Source organism: Mus musculus, chromosome 3 (genome assembly GCF_000001635.26).
Source record: "Mus musculus strain C57BL/6J chromosome 3, GRCm38.p6 C57BL/6J".
NCBI lineage: Eukaryota > Metazoa > Chordata > Mammalia > Rodentia > Muridae > Mus > Mus musculus.
This window is the reverse complement of record NC_000069.6, coordinates 33,013,367-33,031,743: the sequence shown is the minus strand read 5'-3', so window position 1 is coordinate 33,031,743 and position 18,377 is coordinate 33,013,367. Positions and strand designations below refer to the sequence as shown.

The window sequence follows — 18,377 nt, the reverse complement described above, 5'->3', positions numbered from 1 at the left end:
TGCTTTCTGGAACTCACTTTTTCCTAAGTTATGTCAGCAAAACTATAGTATTCTAGTGACTAGTATAGAAGAAAAAGACAAAAACAAAAGCGTGTATCTCCCCAGAACATAAGGAAAGCTACTAAGTAATTAGGCTCCAGAGCCACAATTTTGGGACAAAATTTAGAAATAGAATTTTCCTGAGATACTCATAAGGAGGTGAATTCCAATTCCTTAGCTAATAGTTTGCCTCCAGAGTGAAGACAGATACAGAGTGATTCTACTAAATAACATTTAGGTAGATTTGCTAATTCTGATTCAGTAATTTGGTAACTATACATTAAGTTTCTTTCAAGAAAGGAGATGGGGAGGACCTCAAATTAACCTTTTCTCCAGGGTAACAATATCCAGCATTTAAAAGCTGCCACTTTGACAGGGGGATGAAATTCTTTCTGATTTGTTCTTTGCTTTAGAGTGTATACTAGAGTTTGGAGCATGCATCTCAACCCTAGCGTTAAAAAGGCCCAGTGACCCAAAAGAACTTTTTCTAGTAACTACATATTTATCTGTAGAGATTCACATTTATTCTGTTTATCTTGGAATATATTCCAGTTACAGACAATGTGGGAGATAATAAAAGACCCCACACAAAAAAAGCAATCCTTTTCCTTAAAACTAACTCCCCTCAAAGTGTACTCATTTGCAAATGATCTATGATATTTGACAAGAAATCAAAAACAATAATAGCACTACCCTGGGATTATGTCTATGGGATGCATACTTCACACAGCAATCAAAGACCTTTCAAAATATAACAGGTTTGATATTTATCATACAGAAATGTATTCTATATTTACTTAATTATCAAATACATTATTTACACCATCGCCAATATAAAAATAAGCCAAAAGAAAAGAAATACTTTAAATCACTTCTCCCTAAATAAAGCAAGTTGCCTGCAGCCTAATGAAGGACTTGCTCTTGAGATGCAGTGACAAGTGGTTTCCAGGCCCCTTAGTCATAAGGAGCCTGACACTAAAACATTTTTAATCCAGAACTGGTGGCAAGGGAGGAGGCCTGTATATCCACTGTTTCCTTGACCATCTGTGGAGGGTAGACATGTCTGAGGACATGGTGGGAGGGAAGCGAGCCATGTTTGACTTCAGAACAACAAATAGCATGCTATTGATGGGCAAAATGGGTCCTGATAATTTAAAAAAAAGTTTATGATTCAGAGCAAACTTCAGGCAACTTTACCACAAGATACTTTATTAATTTTAATGAATGTTTATTTGCATGCGTGCAGTTCCTCAAACATCTAATTAAAACTTTCCCTGCTAACTGCTGATCACCTTCTGCCAAAGCTGACCGTGTTATGTATTACCAGCATCTTAAATAATTAGAAAATAGACATCCAAGAGGTATATGTACTGGTTGTACTTAAACATCTATGTGCCTGAGAAGACCTGAGCCAGATAATGTGAAATGGTTCAAGAGAAATAAACACAGTCTTCACTCTCATGAGGCAGTTTCACTGATAAGAGACAGCTGGGCACATCCTGCCATATAAAGGATGATAGAATGAACCTTGGGAGGGGTTCAAATTGCCTGTATGTCTCAGAAATTTGGGGTGCTAGGCAAGCTGGCAACTGCCTATTACTCCAGTTCCAAGGGATTCAGTTCCCTCGTCTGTGCACACACACACACACACACACACACACACACACACACACAAAATATATTTTTAAAGGTATAAAACATTGGGTAAGGCAAATTCAGAACTCCCTCCAAGATGATTAGAAAGGAGAACCAGTGTGCGTACATTTAGTCCTATTTCCACAACTTGAAAGAGTCAAAAACAGGGCGTGGGGAGGTCTCACAAGGTGGATGGGGGAGGCAAGATCAGCCCAAGCAGAAGCCTGGTTTGTGTTGGAGATGAACAATGGTGTATCCGTATGGGAAAGGGCACAAAATGGCAGGCAGGGTGGCTAGGGCTCAAAGGCCACTGAGAAGCTCCACTCTAAGCTTTTCTCCTGTCTGAAGAGATCATGACACTTACTGTGGCATTTACCTTCCTGAGAAAAAGAATGTTCATCTTGCTCGGCACAAGCCAGCAAAGGGTAGCCGTCAGCGATTAGCTTTGCCATAGCCAGCTTCTGGCAGGCGCTGAGACCTCCAGTGCAGAACTCAGGAGTGGGATTAGTGTTAAGCATGGACTGAGTAGCATCTCACAATTATGAAGATGGCAGGTGTATGTATTTGTGAGTGCATATGAAATCAGTCACAATTATGAGCATGAATATGCTGAACATATAACCTAAGAAACATTTAATTTCTAATATTGTCAAAATAAGATATAGTGCTAGGGGAAATTTTAAGAAGGTATTAGGTACTATTTGTATTTTCCCATTTCTGATGTTTCTCCATTTTGGACAACAGTATGTACTGACTTTTAGAATCAAAACTAAAAGGTTATATCTTAAGTCCGTGTTAGTTCCAGGTTTAAGGGGTATCTAATTTTGTCATATTTTGCTTTCCCCATATCTTGGTAAATTTCCATTTCTTTATTTATTATCTCTAATGAAGAAGATTAAAGATAATTAAAACATTTTTAAATTACAAACTCTATGGGCCAACAAGATGGCTCAAGCAGTAAAAGCCTAATGACCTGAGTTTGAACCCCAGAACCAATATAGTGGGAGGAAAGAGCAAACAACCGTAAGCTGTCCCCCCTTTCTCTCTCTCTCTCTCTCTCTCTCTCTCTCTCTCACACACACACACACAAACACACACACATGAACACACACACACACACAATAAATGCCATAAATATTTTAAATTACAAACTCCACAGCAGCCATAATAAAGTCTGTAACTAATTACAAATGGATTGAATATCTGTGTGTTATGCATGCTGTGTTTCAGGTACCCAAAATGGATGTCAAGGAAATCTTCATAAAAATGTCAGGCTGGCACTCAACTTTAGAAAGAACCAAAGGGGTGCTAACATTTATAAAGCTGCTATGACCTAAACCTAAAAAGTCGCATGCGTAAAACAATTGAGTTAGTTGCCCATGAAGAGCAAGAAACCAAAGCAGTTCATTAAAAGTGTGCTTTTGAGTGAGATTGTGGATGGCTGATTCTCCTGGAATGGAAAAAGATTCCCGTAATCCTACCACTCTAGAGTCTGAAGTAGGAACACTGAGACAACTTAAAGGCAGCATGCATTACATATATAGTGATTGGTGGGCCTTGTGCCTAAAATGTGACTGATACCCTAACGGTCATTTCAGTGGAGGGGAGAAAAGCAGCCTTCAGTGTGTGCTAGGAAGGGTGGACACAGGTGAGACCAGTGGCTCTGCGTCCCCACTATGCTTCAGATGCAGATGAGCTGTAGCCAAATCATTCTTATTTGCAATCTTAACTTTCAACTGTCCGAGTGAGCTATCCCCCCAAACAAGCTGTCATAAGATCCAATCCCCAAAGCTTTGTCAGGCATCTAACAGACTGGTGGGCTCGGGAATCGTCTCTAGGTGGCTTCCTTTCCTCCTCTGCAAGGCAGGGAATAGAGAAGCGTGTCCTCACCTCAAGACCTCTGTTGGGTCCTCATCACTGGGATGGCCCCATGACACCCAGCGTTGCTCTGTATCTCCCACTCCATAACACCAAAAGAAAAGCTGTGAATCAAAGCAGAGCTTTTTAAAATACTAAATATTCATGCCATTTGCCAGAACCCTGTGTCTTGGTGATGTATTCCGAATTTCTTAACAGTAGTTAAAAAGATTGTTCTCAAGAATTGTTTAAAGGGCTATCATTTTAGTGTTGAAGAAAGTAATGGTAAAGAAAGGAGAGGCATCATGGAGTTCTCCCAGCAAAGCACCAAGGACAGTGTTACCCTTTTGCATACAATTTTTTTCTAGTTAAAAAAAATCTTAAGAAATCCAACAAGGTCATGAGCAAACGTGACATTCACGTGAGATCAGGAGAGACGTGTCTAAAATCATAGACGAGGCTGTCCTAATGAGATAAATTTAATCACCTTCTCACCCACTTCCTCCCTGTTCCTGTTCAGCATAAGGTAGGAGTAGATGGCTTCATGTAGTGTGAAGTATATAACCTGCTTCTTCCTTGAGTGTATTTCCTCTTGTATTTTCATTTTGTTGTCTCTGTGTTGTTCGAAATAATAAGTCAATGTTAACCTTTTGGCACAGTTCTGTTTGTAAAATTGAACTATCGGGTGTATGGGTTTCTTTGAATGTGTTAAGCAACTGACCTTATAAAGAACTTCACACCATGGCAGCTTCTCTGTGAGCACTGAGAGCTACTGATGGCAAAATTGAACAGAGTTGCTACATTGCATACCAGCCACACTGAAAATTTTAGTAGCAGCATCCTATAAATGGGAAAGTCAGCAATAGCAGCATGAATGGAGGACATCAGATGACGGGGACAATAGGATGGGAGGGGTCTTTGATACGTGAGTGGATACCCTGGGCATGGTAGGCTCTCAAATACCCTTTCTGCAGCCACAAAGACGGTACCCGCACACCTCCGCTCTGGGCACAGACTGTACCACGTTGTTAAACAACAAAGCTTGCGGGGTGTTGGCTCTAAAGCCAACAGTTGCAAGAGGGAACTAACCCAGTATCATGACTCTTTCCAGGTAGTAGGTGTAACCTTGAAGAAAAAATGGCACTGTCTTCAAAAAAGTGACCTGACCCTGGCTTTGGTGGGTTTTTCTGCAAGAAATGCAAAGCCCCGCATGTTTTTATGACTCAACCTTCCAGCCGATCACTGCTTTGTTCTAGAGTTCAGCATGAAAGGACTAATTTTTGTTTGGATTTTGTTTCTGTTTTAGTTTAAAAAAAAAAAAGCATGTCTGTTGCTAATTCTAGCTATTATAGTTGCACATGTAAAACTTCTCTCTTTGTAGTTTATAGATTGGTAGCATTTCAAATAACTTATTTTTCAAAATTCACCTGAAATTTTTTGAGATGCTTATCAATTGATATCTTCCTTCTCATCGCAAGAAGACTCTAAGTTATTGCTTTTCAATTATACCTTATAATACTAGATTTGCTCTTTTACGTCCAGTAGGGATTTGACTATAAGCATGCCACTTTGTTTATTGCTGTAATATTAGAACGTCTTAGAGCATGGAAAGACTTCTTCGCAAATGGTTTTGCTCTTGAAAGGAAAAGTTGCAGAAATAAATGTTTTAAAACAGTTTTATATAAATGAGCATAGCTTATAAACATATAGTAAGTTAACAGCATGCACTGTTCCACTCAAACTCCTTTAATATCTGAAGGACATGTTAAATGCATAATAGTACCCCAACACATCTTTCCCCAGAATTCAGAATCGTGCTATTATTTATTTTAAGAAAGTCACATTGCTTCATTAAAGAGGAGACATGGAATTCTTCTCTACCCCAATTGGCTCTGCAATGAAACATTTCCCTTTATTCTCTCCGAAGTCAGTGAGTCTAGGGATTGAGGCCACATAGTCTTTTGAGAACACATATGAAAATTATTCTAATACATCTGAGAAATAAGAGCTCTAATACTTGCTATTCTGTCTTTAAAAGGAACACATGATCATTTAATAATACAGTCCTTAAGCCAAAACAAAGCTACAGAACTATAAACAGATTCACACATCTTAAAGTCTGTTAACTATACAAAAAGGTTTCCTTTAATTCCATAAATATAAGGTGCAACTGGCTCCATTTTAGGAAGTTAGAACCTGTGTAAATGGATGGTTCACCCCTAAATGGGACTTGCTTTCTAGATGTCCTAGGAACACCTAAAATACTAACTTAAGCCTCTTTGTGTTACATCAGGTGAAGCTACCGAGTTTAATGAGTTCTAGGGTTAATCCCTTCCCAGACAACTCCGAGACAACACACACACATGCACACACACACACACACACACACACACACACACACACACACCACCCATCCTTGTCTCTCTCTACTTGTGAGACAGCTATATCTTAAGTAGATTGACAACACAAAATATGGAATGTGTTCTTAGTGTAAAGATGATTTTCTCCGGGGAGGTTGTGCCAAGAGACCAGAGAAACATCCACGTTTTTGCTTTGAAAATACTGAGATTACTGACTGGGAAAGCGATGCTTTGTTTTGTTCCCTGATGAGCGCCCCATATTTAGTCTCATAAACTTGAGACTCTGGTCAACTCAAAATACAGAAGGCTGACATCCCTGGTGACTCACAGTTCTCCTTATCGGAGACAATCTGACACCAGAGACAGCCCCAACAGGATCTGCCCCAACAGGAATGTTTAACTTGTCTGTTTATAAAATTCTTCAATTGGAAGACATTTCTAAAATTGTATTGATGTTTTTTAGTCTCAAAGACATTAAAACTAGGGGAAAAGTACTACCTCCCTCAGGTCAGCCCATCTCACAGAACCCTCTGCTATGAGAGGCCACTGTAGAACACTTACAAGATGGCACTTATACACACCCTATGCCAAATCCACTGAAACGTGAGATTTCAAAGACCACCCAGAAAAAAAAAAAAAAAAAAAAAATTCTCAACAAATCAGAGCCTGGCTCCAATCTCTGCCCTAAACCAAAATATCTAGGGACTGCCTAGTCAAAATTTACGAATGAATACAACAGGAAGTCATAGCATACTAAAACTGATACTACAAAAATATATTCCTATTATGTTAATTGCCTTCAAATATCTTATACATATAAAAATACTATGTTAAACAGGTTCGCTGTAGAGGGTGAAAAAGTAGCTAACTACAAGTTCACAAATAATCTTTCAGATTTTGTGTGTTTTCTCCTCAGCCAAAAGCCTCAAGATTCCCTGGCAGCAGCCTACCTCTTCACTCATGTCGGATTGCTCTTTAAACATTAGCCTATCTTGTCATAAATAACTTCAAGATGCCTCCTGACACATTCGTTGTTGGTTTCACTGTTGTAGGGAAAAGGCTCTAGGGCTGCAGATAAGGCTGTTGCCATGGTGATGAAGGAGATACCGAGGGAGGAGTCTGCAGAAGAAAAGCCCCTCCTTACTGTGACATCACAGGTGGGCAGACCCATAGGGTTCCTGTAGGAAGCTGACATATGTTAATGTATCAAAAAATGCGATCATCAGCTAAAAGAAAGAAAAACAGTAACTCACGCCAATCTTTTTAAGGCAGTTTCAATGAAACAACTGTGCAAATATAAATGAAAGCCAAAATTGAAAAAAAAATAGTTCTTGATCATGAATATTAATTTTCATTACTCAACATTAGTTTTAAAATTTAAGACAATATCTGTACACTCTACTTCTTTAAAAGGAGTCTTGTTAACTTTGAGAAATACCAATAACAAGCAAAAAAAATTGAATTCCTGAATAAATCCAGTCATATTATATACATATGTCAGTTTACCAGTAGATGGTCTAAATTTTCTTAATTGTTAACTATATTTCTGTTGTGACTTTGCATACTACACACTTGTCTATACATATTTATGTTGATAACTGTGTTACAGGGATGGGCCGGAAGTCCCCAAATCTCCATGCAGAAAATGGCTCTCTGCTCCTCTCCACACTTGGTGGCCTTGATGAGGAAACACCATCTCTATTTTGAGCATGAAAGGGCCATTTTCAGCCTTTATTGTAACACACATAGGAAGAAGTCTATTTGTCTTTGAAGGCATGCTGAAACTGATCCTGCACATGCCCAGGGACTCCTGAAACACCCTGTAAAAGTCTCCATAAATATCTATAGCACAACTCATTGCCACCCTGTGCAATTCTCAGTTTTAAATTCTGAGATGAAAAATATTTTTCTTGCATTTATCTTATAATTTAGATTAGGTTGTTATGTTAAACATTTCATTTCTTCCATAACGCATTTGTAAATGCCGTGATTCTATTCCGATTACACACATGCCTAGAATTAGAGAAATGGCCATTTACAGCCCTCATGAAGCACATTTCTGTCAGATGCTAAATTATGGCGGCTTATTTTCAGAATATCAGCAGATCTGGTCCCCAGCTGCTGCCAACATGTGTGGTTTTATTTTATTCTAAACGCCACATTGTAAGTAATGAAAATTATGTAACACCAAAATTGAATAAATTTTTAAGTTATTAAAGATTTCTAGGATTGGGGAATAAATGTTATGTTGCGAGGGTGGGTTTGTTGTTGTCTATAAAGCGAAGATGCCTCTTCTTCAGGGTAATCAATCCTCTACTGAGTTGACATAAGGAAGTATAAACCATTTTACAATGATCACCAGCCCATCAGAGTCAGGCCTTTGTGAATAACATTTGAAAATATCCAGCCCACAATACCTGTGTGAATGATTGGCAGGTGAGCCCTTGGCATTCCTGGCAGGTGATGAGCCACACAGCTATGCCAGTGTTGGCTCTTGTGCACCTTGGGATACCACAATTGAGACAGGCTCCAATTGACTCTGAGGCCTTATATTTTGCTGATATATCCCAGTAATCACTTCTACATGTATGATATTGTCATTATAGTCTAAGCTTGAATTTAAGATTTCATGCACAATGATATATCTTTTTTTAAGTTAGAGAAGAAATCATGAATACTATCACCCTCTCCCATTCAAAACATTTGTGTGTGCCCGGTTCCTTTGAAATCTCTGTCCAGTGTCGTGTTGATTGTTTCTGAGACACTGATTACGACTTTACTGCATGAAGACTGTGGGATGCTTTCCTTGATGCTTCGTATTCTTATTGCACACTGGCCAGCTTATGAATCAGCAGGCAGACTTCTGATTCATAAAATGTGATGCACTTGATGTAATGATAATTCTATGGAACTCAGTGGCAGCTGTGATAGAATAATTTCTCAACCCAATGTAGTTTTCTTAGCTGATAATGTCTTTTACATGACACACGAGTGGCTTTTCCCCTGGTGTGCACCAGTGGCATGCACAAGCCACACAGAAGCAGAGTGAGCTGAAAAAGTGAGTACTTCCCATGGCAACCACAGCATCCAGTCCGTCTGCCATGTCACATGTGTTAACCTGTGTGAATGTCCCAGTGTCTTGACATGTTTGTCCCAGTGTCTCTTGTAAAGTCCCCGATGGCATGATACTACATGTGGCAGAGTACAAGGAATCATCTTCATCTCTGGTTTATCGACGCCAGCTGTCATGTTGTAGATGCCAGATACGTCTGAAGCCAATTGCTATCCTCTTGGGGTAATCATAAAAGATAAATACAGAATACACCACTGTATTGCATCACCTTGTTTAGTAACGTTTACTCACCACAGCACCACAGTATATCAGCATTTTAAGATTGTGATTATAAGTTTTAGAACTTTTAGATGGATATAGCTAGCCATTCTCCAATGGAAGCACCTTCAGTAGATAGAACAAAGCGGGAGAGTTAGCCAGATGACTGCATTCAAAGCCTAGACCCTGGAAAGTGTTATTACTAATTCTATAGAAACAAACAAGTTTAAGCTGATGCTGTCATAAAGTAATTCTAACTCAAATAGCTTGTAAGAGACATGCATTGGTGAAAGGTTTGACGGAAAAATACATACATTGCCAAATCTTTAGGGAAAATCTTCTAGTCCTAATGCATAAATCCTGTGCTGTCCAGCACTGTGGCCCCTAACCCCTGAGCACTTCTGGCTTCTGGCATTTGAGACATGCTGCAAATTTTTTAAGAAGCAAAAATAGCTTTGAAGGGCTAACTTGAAAATGTGAAAACTATCACATTAATAATTTTTATTGATCACATGTTGAAATATTTTGGATATGCTGAATTAAATGGTTACTGAAATTATTTTTAGTTGTTAATGAGCACTGAAGATTATTATAGTGTAAGGTTCTTATTGTTTATATTAAACATCACTGCTCTAAATTGTAATACTATAACCAAACCAATTTTATGTACCCATGTACCCAAAGATTATCCCATTGAAAATGAGGGTTCCTTTGTACAAGGCTAACACAGCCGTAGTGAATACATTCCTCTCAGAAGGAAACTTGAGAAAGTTTCATTTTAACAAATTTGGTTTCCTGGCTTTTTTTTTTTTTTAATCAAGGTATTCCCAGCTCCTTTTTCCTACAGAGCATGGCGTCTTAGAACTGAGTTTCATATCTCTTCTAGCTAAAGGGCCTTTTTCTTCCTCCTTCGCCTGTGTGTTCTATCTGTTCTCACTTCCTACACTTAGTAGAAATTTAATTTCCCTGTGTATGATAAAGGGAGAAAGAGCAATGCCCTTGACTGGGAAAACATTCTTAAGGTCACTAAACATAGCCTCACTTGGGTTTCTATCATCAACTTAAAATGATTGCCTTAATGATGTGTACTTCCCTTCCCTAGAAATAAGACTGTCCAACTGTGGAATGATATTATCAGCTCCTTTCTCCACAAGTGGATTAATTTTATACACCTAACTGTCCTTCCTGGAGAAAGCCTGATGGACCGATCTTTAGATTAAGTCAAGGATTCAGAGGATGTTTGACCATGATAAGAACTAACATAGCAATGGATCTGGGACCTGGTCAGTTAGTACACAGGGACCTAATGCCCTCAGGTATCACAGTAGGCATGGCTCTGAACTTAGACTATCTAAGGGATGTTTAATTTATGTCAATGTTACAAACATGAGATTATTAATAAGTTGTTTCCAATTTATAGCTGCCCTAGTTTTATTTCTGTTGTGACAAATATCCTCATAAAAAGCAACCTGAGAGAGAAAAGATTATCTGGTTTTCAATTCCAGGTTGCAATCAGTTACTGTAGGGAAGTCATGGCAGAAAGCTACAGCACCACACCCACAGTTAAGAAGAAAAAGAAAATACATGCATTCTTGATTGCTCACTCTTAGCTAGCTTCTATTACTATTTAGTATCCCTTTTTTAGGGAATGGCACCACCCACAGTGGGTTGTGTGTTGGTACCTTAGTTAACAACCAAGACAATCCCACACTGACATGCTCACAAGCCAACCTGATCTAAATAGTTTCTTATTAAGACCCTCTTCCCAGGTGTTTCTAGGTGTTTTGGAGTTGACAATTAAAACTGGACAGCACACTAGCTTTATTGTTTTAACTTTAAAAATTATTCTTTAAGTGTTGAAATGCTTAATTAACAGAGCACAATATTCACCTTAAGAGAAACCAGCAGTGTTTCCGTGAATTAATGAATTGTATACTATTTGATTATCTGACATGCATTTTGCTTTGTGGTCAGTGTTTAGTAATATCGTAACCCAAACGTTTCACTCTATTTCTTTTAATAAAACATCTAAGTAAAAGATTTATTCAAAGATAATAAAGTTAAATTTTAGTCATAAAGTAAGCAACAGAATTTATTTAAAAGTAAAATATTAGCCAGGCAGTGGTGGCGCATACCTTTAATCCCAGCACTTGGGAGGCAGAGACAGGTGGATTTCTGAGTTCGAGGCCAGCCTGGTCTACAAAGTGAGTTCCAGGACAGCCAGGGCTACACAGAGAAACCCTGTCTCAAAAAAAAAAAAAGTTAAAATATTTTCCAATATGGCCATGAATTTGAAAGAGGGTTTTGAAGGAAGAATTGAGAGAGGGAAATGATAGAATTTTATTATAATCCCCCCCAAATAAACAAAATATTTCTAAGCAAAATATTGCCTTATAATTTGGTTCAAATAGATCACATAATAAAATGTAATTTTTAAACACTAAAACTAGACGAGGTTAAAAAAAATGCAACTCAGGGTATTTTCAAATAAAGTTTTAAGACAGTAACCCATCAGAGCTGAGTAGAGCTTCCTGCATCTGTGTGGCAACATCTATTGGCCATATCAACTGACCAATCTTAATAGGTCACAATTCAGTTGAAATTATCTAATTGAATATTTGATTACCAATAAAATAAAACAGCTCAATTGTCCTTCGGATCCTGTCTTACAAGAAAGCCCTTCATAAATATCTCCACCTACCCTCTTCTTCCATAGTAGCTACAGTTTCTGTGTCTGCTGACATATTTTCCTTCAAATTCTCCAGATTCGGGTTTCTGATTTAGAATCAGATGTGAAGATAATGTCTTGAGGTGGCTTTGCCTTCCCGTTCACCTATGTCCATTTCCTTCTTCCCAGTGGTGATGGTTCTGGGCCAGCATAGGCCTGAGTGTCCACTGCTTCAGATGTTAATTCTTGGCATTACTATCAGTCTTGGTAGCATTACAAAATGTTTCTTAGATATCAGCATATTCCCCATTTAGAAGACACACTCTGGAAAGAAATGGATCTGAATATCTAAGTTAAGGCTTTCTAGGGAGTTCTTAAAGCATTTAGAAAGGCTACTGATCTCTTCATGGGTCACTCAAATTCAGTATGGAGTGCACGATGCCTACATGACCATCCTGTTGTACAGGAAGCCAATTTGCTTCATTAAAATGGGTACACATTTATTAAACCACTACTATACCATGCACAAAAGCTTTTAATAAAATCTCTAATTTCATGGCAGTTGTAGTCCAATGAGAAGGAATACATTAAAACTAAGATGGTGGTACCACATAAGCACAGATATGGAGATAACTCCAAAAAGGTACTCACTGCCCTGCACTGAAGAAGGTTGAGGTGTACCCATTGTAGGGCCTCCTGCAAAAGAAGTAAGCATCCATTACTATCATGGGGCCTATTTGCATATGTGCTTGGAATTGAAACTAGAGCCTTGCACTTGCTAAGCACATGTTCTGTTACTGAGCAACATCCCCTGTGACCTCTGAACTGATGCAAACACTGAGAAGAGACCATAGATCAATGAAAATGGAAACGTAAAGATGTGAACAGAACAAGACAAAATCCTCACTCCTAAGGAAATGACCCTTCTAAACTCACCTGTGATAATCTGGTTAATAATCTGATTATCAAAATTACAAAGACTTGACTCGGTTATTCACAAAGAATAGAAACCTTTGTGTCACATTGTAATAGCTCCAATGTGCTTTGTACCCTAAGATTTAAATGAGGGAAAATGATAGAGTGTTTTCAAATGAAATGAAGTAAATTTAAAAGTCAATAAGCCTTCTCCTGCTGATGAGTAGGGAAAGAATCCATAGCATACAATTTGAAAGTAAAGATTAGAGGGATTGTTTTAGATCCCATTCAATTTGAGCATTTCCTTTATGACCTAAAAGATTTATTTATTCTTAAATCATAAGAAAAACCATCTTCTTGTGTAAGAATGAGAAGAAGGTATGGGGAAAGCTGACCCAGTCTAAACACTTAAAAATGGCACTTCTGAGACTAAAACAATGCTAAGTCCATAAACTGGAGATACAATTCACTTGGACTATGAGAGATACACATGTGTGTGTCTTACATTCTTGCAGAGCCATTGTCTCATTTTCAGCCATTTTTGAACAACTTTTTCATGAAAATTCCCCACTGGAAGAAGCTGTAGAGGATGTAAATAAGTGTAAGCTGCAGTTGCGTCTATGCTCAGACTCTGTAAGAGAATCTTCCTTTGTCTTCGTGATGTCTCTTACCTCATCTTCTACATCTTCATCAAAGCCCAAACTCTTTCTGACCAATTTAATGGCTGTTCCATGCTCTCTGTCATCTGACCTTTCATCATCTTCACATGGAACCCCCCAGCACCACCCCACTTCAGCCAGAGCACCGCCACACTGATCCAGCCTGGAAAACGCTAACTCTAAAAGCTGTTCATTGTGCCTTCTTGGTTTGTGTCTGTGGAGCAAAACCCCAAGAGTGACATAATGATATGAGGTGACTGTCACAGTGTTTCCATCAATCCTGGAGTCAGCAGTGGTCACTGGACACTGAACATTGAAAAGGCACCGGCCTGCAGACACAGGGTCTAGAAGACTGGAAAGCCATGACTCCAAACTGGGCTTCCAGGAATCCTTCTGAGCCAGAATCTCCTGGTTCTCTTTCTTCCTGTACTGAGTGAATCCAGGTGGCCATTGGTTCTTCCTCTGTTAAACCCATCTGAAATTTGAATAAGCGACTCAGCAACGACAACAAAATTCTATTGCCTTTGACAAGCATGCTTGCCTCAAGGGGGCTCTTATTCAGTAGTGCCTTTCCCTTGTCCTGTCTTTCCATTTACATGTTGATATAAACAATGGTTTTTCTGGGATTCATCAAATAAATAGGATGATTTTTCAGCATTAAGAAATTATCTACAGAAGTTGAAGATCCCAATATTCTAAACTGTAGTGATTCAGGACTATTCTGCATGCCATGAGCACAGAATCAGGATTCAGGCATAAATGTATTGCTCATCATTGTTTTGGAAAGGGGAGTACCAGAAAATAGTTCATGAAATATAACTTGTATTTATCTATATTAAAAGTGGTACAGCTTGAGAATTCCTAATCTGAAAATCTAAAGTCTGAAAATTCTCTAAGATCCACAACTAATCATGCTTCAATATGAAGCTACAAGTAAAATCCTCTGAGTTAAAACAGCAGGTCTCAGCCACAACATAGGCAGACACACAACACCTATCACATAAACTTACCTCCAGTCATGTGTGCAAGGTGTGTGTGACACAAAAGTGAACTTGGTGTTTAGATAAAGGCCCCATTCCTAAGTCAGCCCCTTATGTTTCCTTGACATTTCAAAACCAAACAGTATCTACATTCTTCTGTGAACTAAAATGCTACAGTGAAGAAATACTCAAGTCATTTTTTTTAAATCAGCACAAAGAGAATTTAGTTACATATAGATATCTGTTCGTGAAATTAAACTTTCCTTAGAAAAGTTGTGATTGTCAAAGAATTGGGCGATTCACTCTTTTAAAGTGACGGATGTGTTGCGTCTTATACACATCAGCTGAAAGGTCAGGGAGAAGTAAGGCCATGGCTGGTAATCAGAGCATGCTGGTTAGTGATGCAGCTCTGTTAGAGCAACACTGCAGAGTACCGTGCAGTGCTATGTTCAATGGTGACCTGCTCTCCGTAAGTCTTGACTCTGTGGCATCCACAGGAAAGATTCATTTCATTAAATACTGAGCGGGAGAACAAATGGCATCAGTACACTCAGCATGACGTCTGGGTCCTAGACACTGTCCCCTACATAACATTTGTACCCAGACTGCTGTATGAGAAGCTGACCCAAACACAGAGTCACTGCGTGTTAGCAATTTTGTCATTTTCTGGTTTATTATATGCCTCACCGATGATTTCAAAGTACAGTTTAAGATCATAAAATGGACTTTTATGCCAGAAACTATTCCAGCTAATTCCTAAACTTGAGTTGTCCAAGGCATTTTTAAAACTTCAAATGCCTTACCCAGAAACTACAATGAGCTCATAGACCCTCAACACTTAAAACTGTTTCACAGTAATAAGCATGGGTGACAGCCAAGGGGAATGGAAACAGAAAGCAAAGGGACCAGAATCTTGTTCATCGGCTGAAGTCATATCCTTTAAAATAAACAAATTAAAATGGTTAAAACCCACAGCCACCTTAGACAATGTGATTTCCAGTGAAATGTGTCTTTGTATGTAGTAACATTAAAACTAACACTAACTGAAGAATAGGTGACACCATTAACTGAAATACTAAAAATGGGTATTCTCTGTGATATCCCTTAATAGTAGCCACAAATAGACATGAGGATCACATGTTTAATTCTCTATAGAAAGCTCTCGTGGAGGTATGAGGTTTGATGCATTGACGTAACAGTGGTGTGCCTGGATGTCCTATCTGATAACTGTGACCTACTTTATTCACCCTGAGCCAGAGGAACAATGGCCTGATAATGCAAGGTGTTCTAAAGTATTTGGAACCTCGGCAGGTTAGTTATTAAAATTTTAGATGTTTTGAGGCACATCTTTCCTGGACAAGTAGACTCAAACCTCTATGCTGTCTCCCAGAAAACCGAGACTCCCAAGTTCTTTTCACTCTTAGCCATAGAAAACATGGGCTCAAAATGAAGCACAAGAACTAACGTAAAAGCTGCTCACTCCCAGCGATCAGAGATCCACTGAAGCAAGCTCTCAGAATCTCAAGTCTAATCGAAAGGTTATTAAGTCATAGAATGAACTAGTGGCAGCATAGGATTACACATACAGGACTCTCTTCCAACTGACTAAAGGTTTTCACAAACACCTACTAGATGCCTAGACAGATAATATAATAATATTTTTTTCTCTCAAATAAAATTGTTTATGTCCTACAAAACCATTCTAAGGAAATGAGGGGGTTTGTTCTAGGCACCTTGAGCTATTAAGAAAGGGGAGAAAATCAATCATGTTCATCCAAACAACTGTGTGTATACATCTCACCCATAAACATCAAGTAGCCAGTCCTCATGAGAACCCATCACCATGGAGTCTGAAGCCACTGTTCCAACTCTTTCTAGAACTTTCAGTCCAAATATAGAGTGGCGTTAGCCCATGGCAACTGTGGTAGAACAGGTGTCTTTTCTCGCTGTGTTGAAATTAGATAGTTGTAAAGCCACGCCCGGAGGGAAAGAAACAGGCTTAAGCTTTAACACCGAAGTTGGCTGCATCAAAACTATGTTAACAGTGCTGAAGGCTCATTCCTTCCCCATGGAAATGTTTTGTTTTCTCTATGGCCCTACCCCATTATTTATGTTTGTGTTTATTTCAGTAGGCTTGCTTGTCCCCTTGTGTTGCAAGGCTGCGTTTTCATTTACAAGCTTCAACAGAGAAGCCCCTTGACACCCGTGTCCATTTGTTCTCAGCTGGTGAATGAGCAACAAGAGAGCAGACCCCTCCTGAGCCCCTCCATCGACGACTTCCTCTGCGAAACCAAATCGGAGGCCATTGCAAAGCCAGTGACATCCAACACAGCCGGTAATTCATTTCTGACTATGCTCAAGTGGAGTGCATTTACCTACACATGCAAATACTTTTCCTCCAGGAATCTTACTAAAGCAGGGGAAGGGTTGCTATATTTATTGATTTGTAGGTGTGGACATTTGCATATTGAAATATACCTGGAGGTCGAAGGACAGCTCATGAGAAATGGTTCCTTTCCACAAAATGGGTCGCAGCAATTGAACTCAGGTTGTAAAGATTGGCAGCAAACACCTTTACCTGCTGAGCCATCTCACCAGCCCCTCCTTTAGGCATTTTAAGTGGGGGATAGTGTCTGTAACCAAGTGGCTTAGGGGTGTATACAATTCAGCATAAATTAATAAATGACTTTTGATATACTAAGAAACTATACAGTTTTGCAGGCCATAAACATGCTGTTGTTCTCACTTAAGTTCTGGTACATATTGCATTTACCTCTCTGTATTTCAGAATCCACCATATTCCAAGGAGAGCTGCTATATCAGAGCTAGATTTTGCAAATTCAGCTTGACGGTCCAATTATTTTTGCAAATATTTTGTGAAACAAAAGTCCAACAAAATAAAAATGTGATCTTTTTTTGAGTGGAGTTAAATGGTAATTAAAATACCCTACAGACACGGAATAGCGTAGAGTAATTTAAATGTGTTCCTAGATCTCTCATGTAAATTATCTGAACACTCCAATTCACACATACACTTCCTGGAATTAAACATTCTCAATAGAATACCCACATCTGCTCAGTGCTTGGCACATGTAGAAATGAGGATTCATCAATGTGAGGAACGAGGGCTGCCAGCCACTGGCCAGATCTACAGTTCTCCAACTCGCCTCCTTTCTGTATCTACTCACGGGGCCAACATTCATGTTCAAAGATGTGCTCTTCAAATAATAAGAAAGGGGTGGTGTTTAAGGGTAGAAACCCAGAGATTATAGTGAACGGGTGGTGCCAATCAATATGATCTCTGCCTTTCTTCTTAAAGTAGTCCCACATTTCCACGGGGGACTCCACTGGCAGGCAACTTACTTTTTCTCTACCTAGAATCAAGTGAAAAAAATCAGACAGGAAAAAAAAAAGTGATGTTTTTTCAGACTGCTAAAACTTACTACAGAAAGAGAGCACATGGCAGATGGTGGCAGCAGAGGTAGATGCTCTGAAGGTCTGGGAGATGAAAACTCATGTGTGCTCATCCCAGCTCTGCATCTGGGGCCAGCTTCTGCCTTCCCCCATCTATCTGGTAACAGTAGCTGAGCCTCGGTTTCCTTATCTAATAACAGTACGATTCTTACCTCAGAAACTACTTGAGAAGATGAATGACTCCATCCAGGGATGTGTTGACAGTGGCAAACTCTAGCCAGGGAGGTCATCCTGATTGATATCAGGGGACAGCTTCTTGACACCTCCCTCTGTATTGCTTAATGTCACACTCAGGTGATTGCTTTCTAAATCCAGCTGTCACTTGGAGTGCTCGGGAACACTGAACAGTGCTTGCGGCATTCGAAGCAGGACATTGAGTGAATTCAGACTAACAGATCTGATTAGTCCTAACCTCTGAAGCTGGGGCTCAGCCCTGTGAAACTGCAGGGCTATCTCAGA

General features: G+C 39.2%; 1 protein-coding gene and 1 long non-coding RNA gene across 25 annotated transcripts in view; one reads left to right on the top strand and one right to left on the bottom strand.

Annotated features, from left to right (window-relative positions):
• Positions 1 to 6,967, bottom strand: part of 4930419G24Rik (RIKEN cDNA 4930419G24 gene) — a 63,831-nt gene extending 56,864 nt beyond the window's left edge. Inside the window, exon 1 of the long non-coding RNA NR_040595.1 lies at positions 6,842 to 6,967. This is a non-coding gene — a long non-coding RNA (RIKEN cDNA 4930419G24 gene). The remainder of the gene's footprint in view (positions 1 to 6,841) is intronic.
• Positions 1 to 18,377, top strand: part of Pex5l (peroxisomal biogenesis factor 5-like) — a 195,377-nt gene that overhangs the window by 111,559 nt on the left and 65,441 nt on the right. For 10 of the 24 annotated variants that reach the window (NM_001310460.1, XM_006535507.3, XM_006535506.4 and 7 more), the window contains 2 exons: positions 6,944 to 7,048; positions 16,668 to 16,779. In NM_001310460.1, coding sequence (NP_001297389.1) covers positions 6,944 to 7,048; positions 16,668 to 16,779 — 217 coding nt within the window. Of the gene's footprint in view, positions 1 to 4,642; positions 4,709 to 6,943; positions 7,049 to 16,667; positions 16,780 to 18,377 lie in introns of all 24 variants that reach the window. The other 14 variants (NM_001163516.3, NM_001289505.2, NM_021483.5 and 11 more) reach the window with 2 other exon arrangements.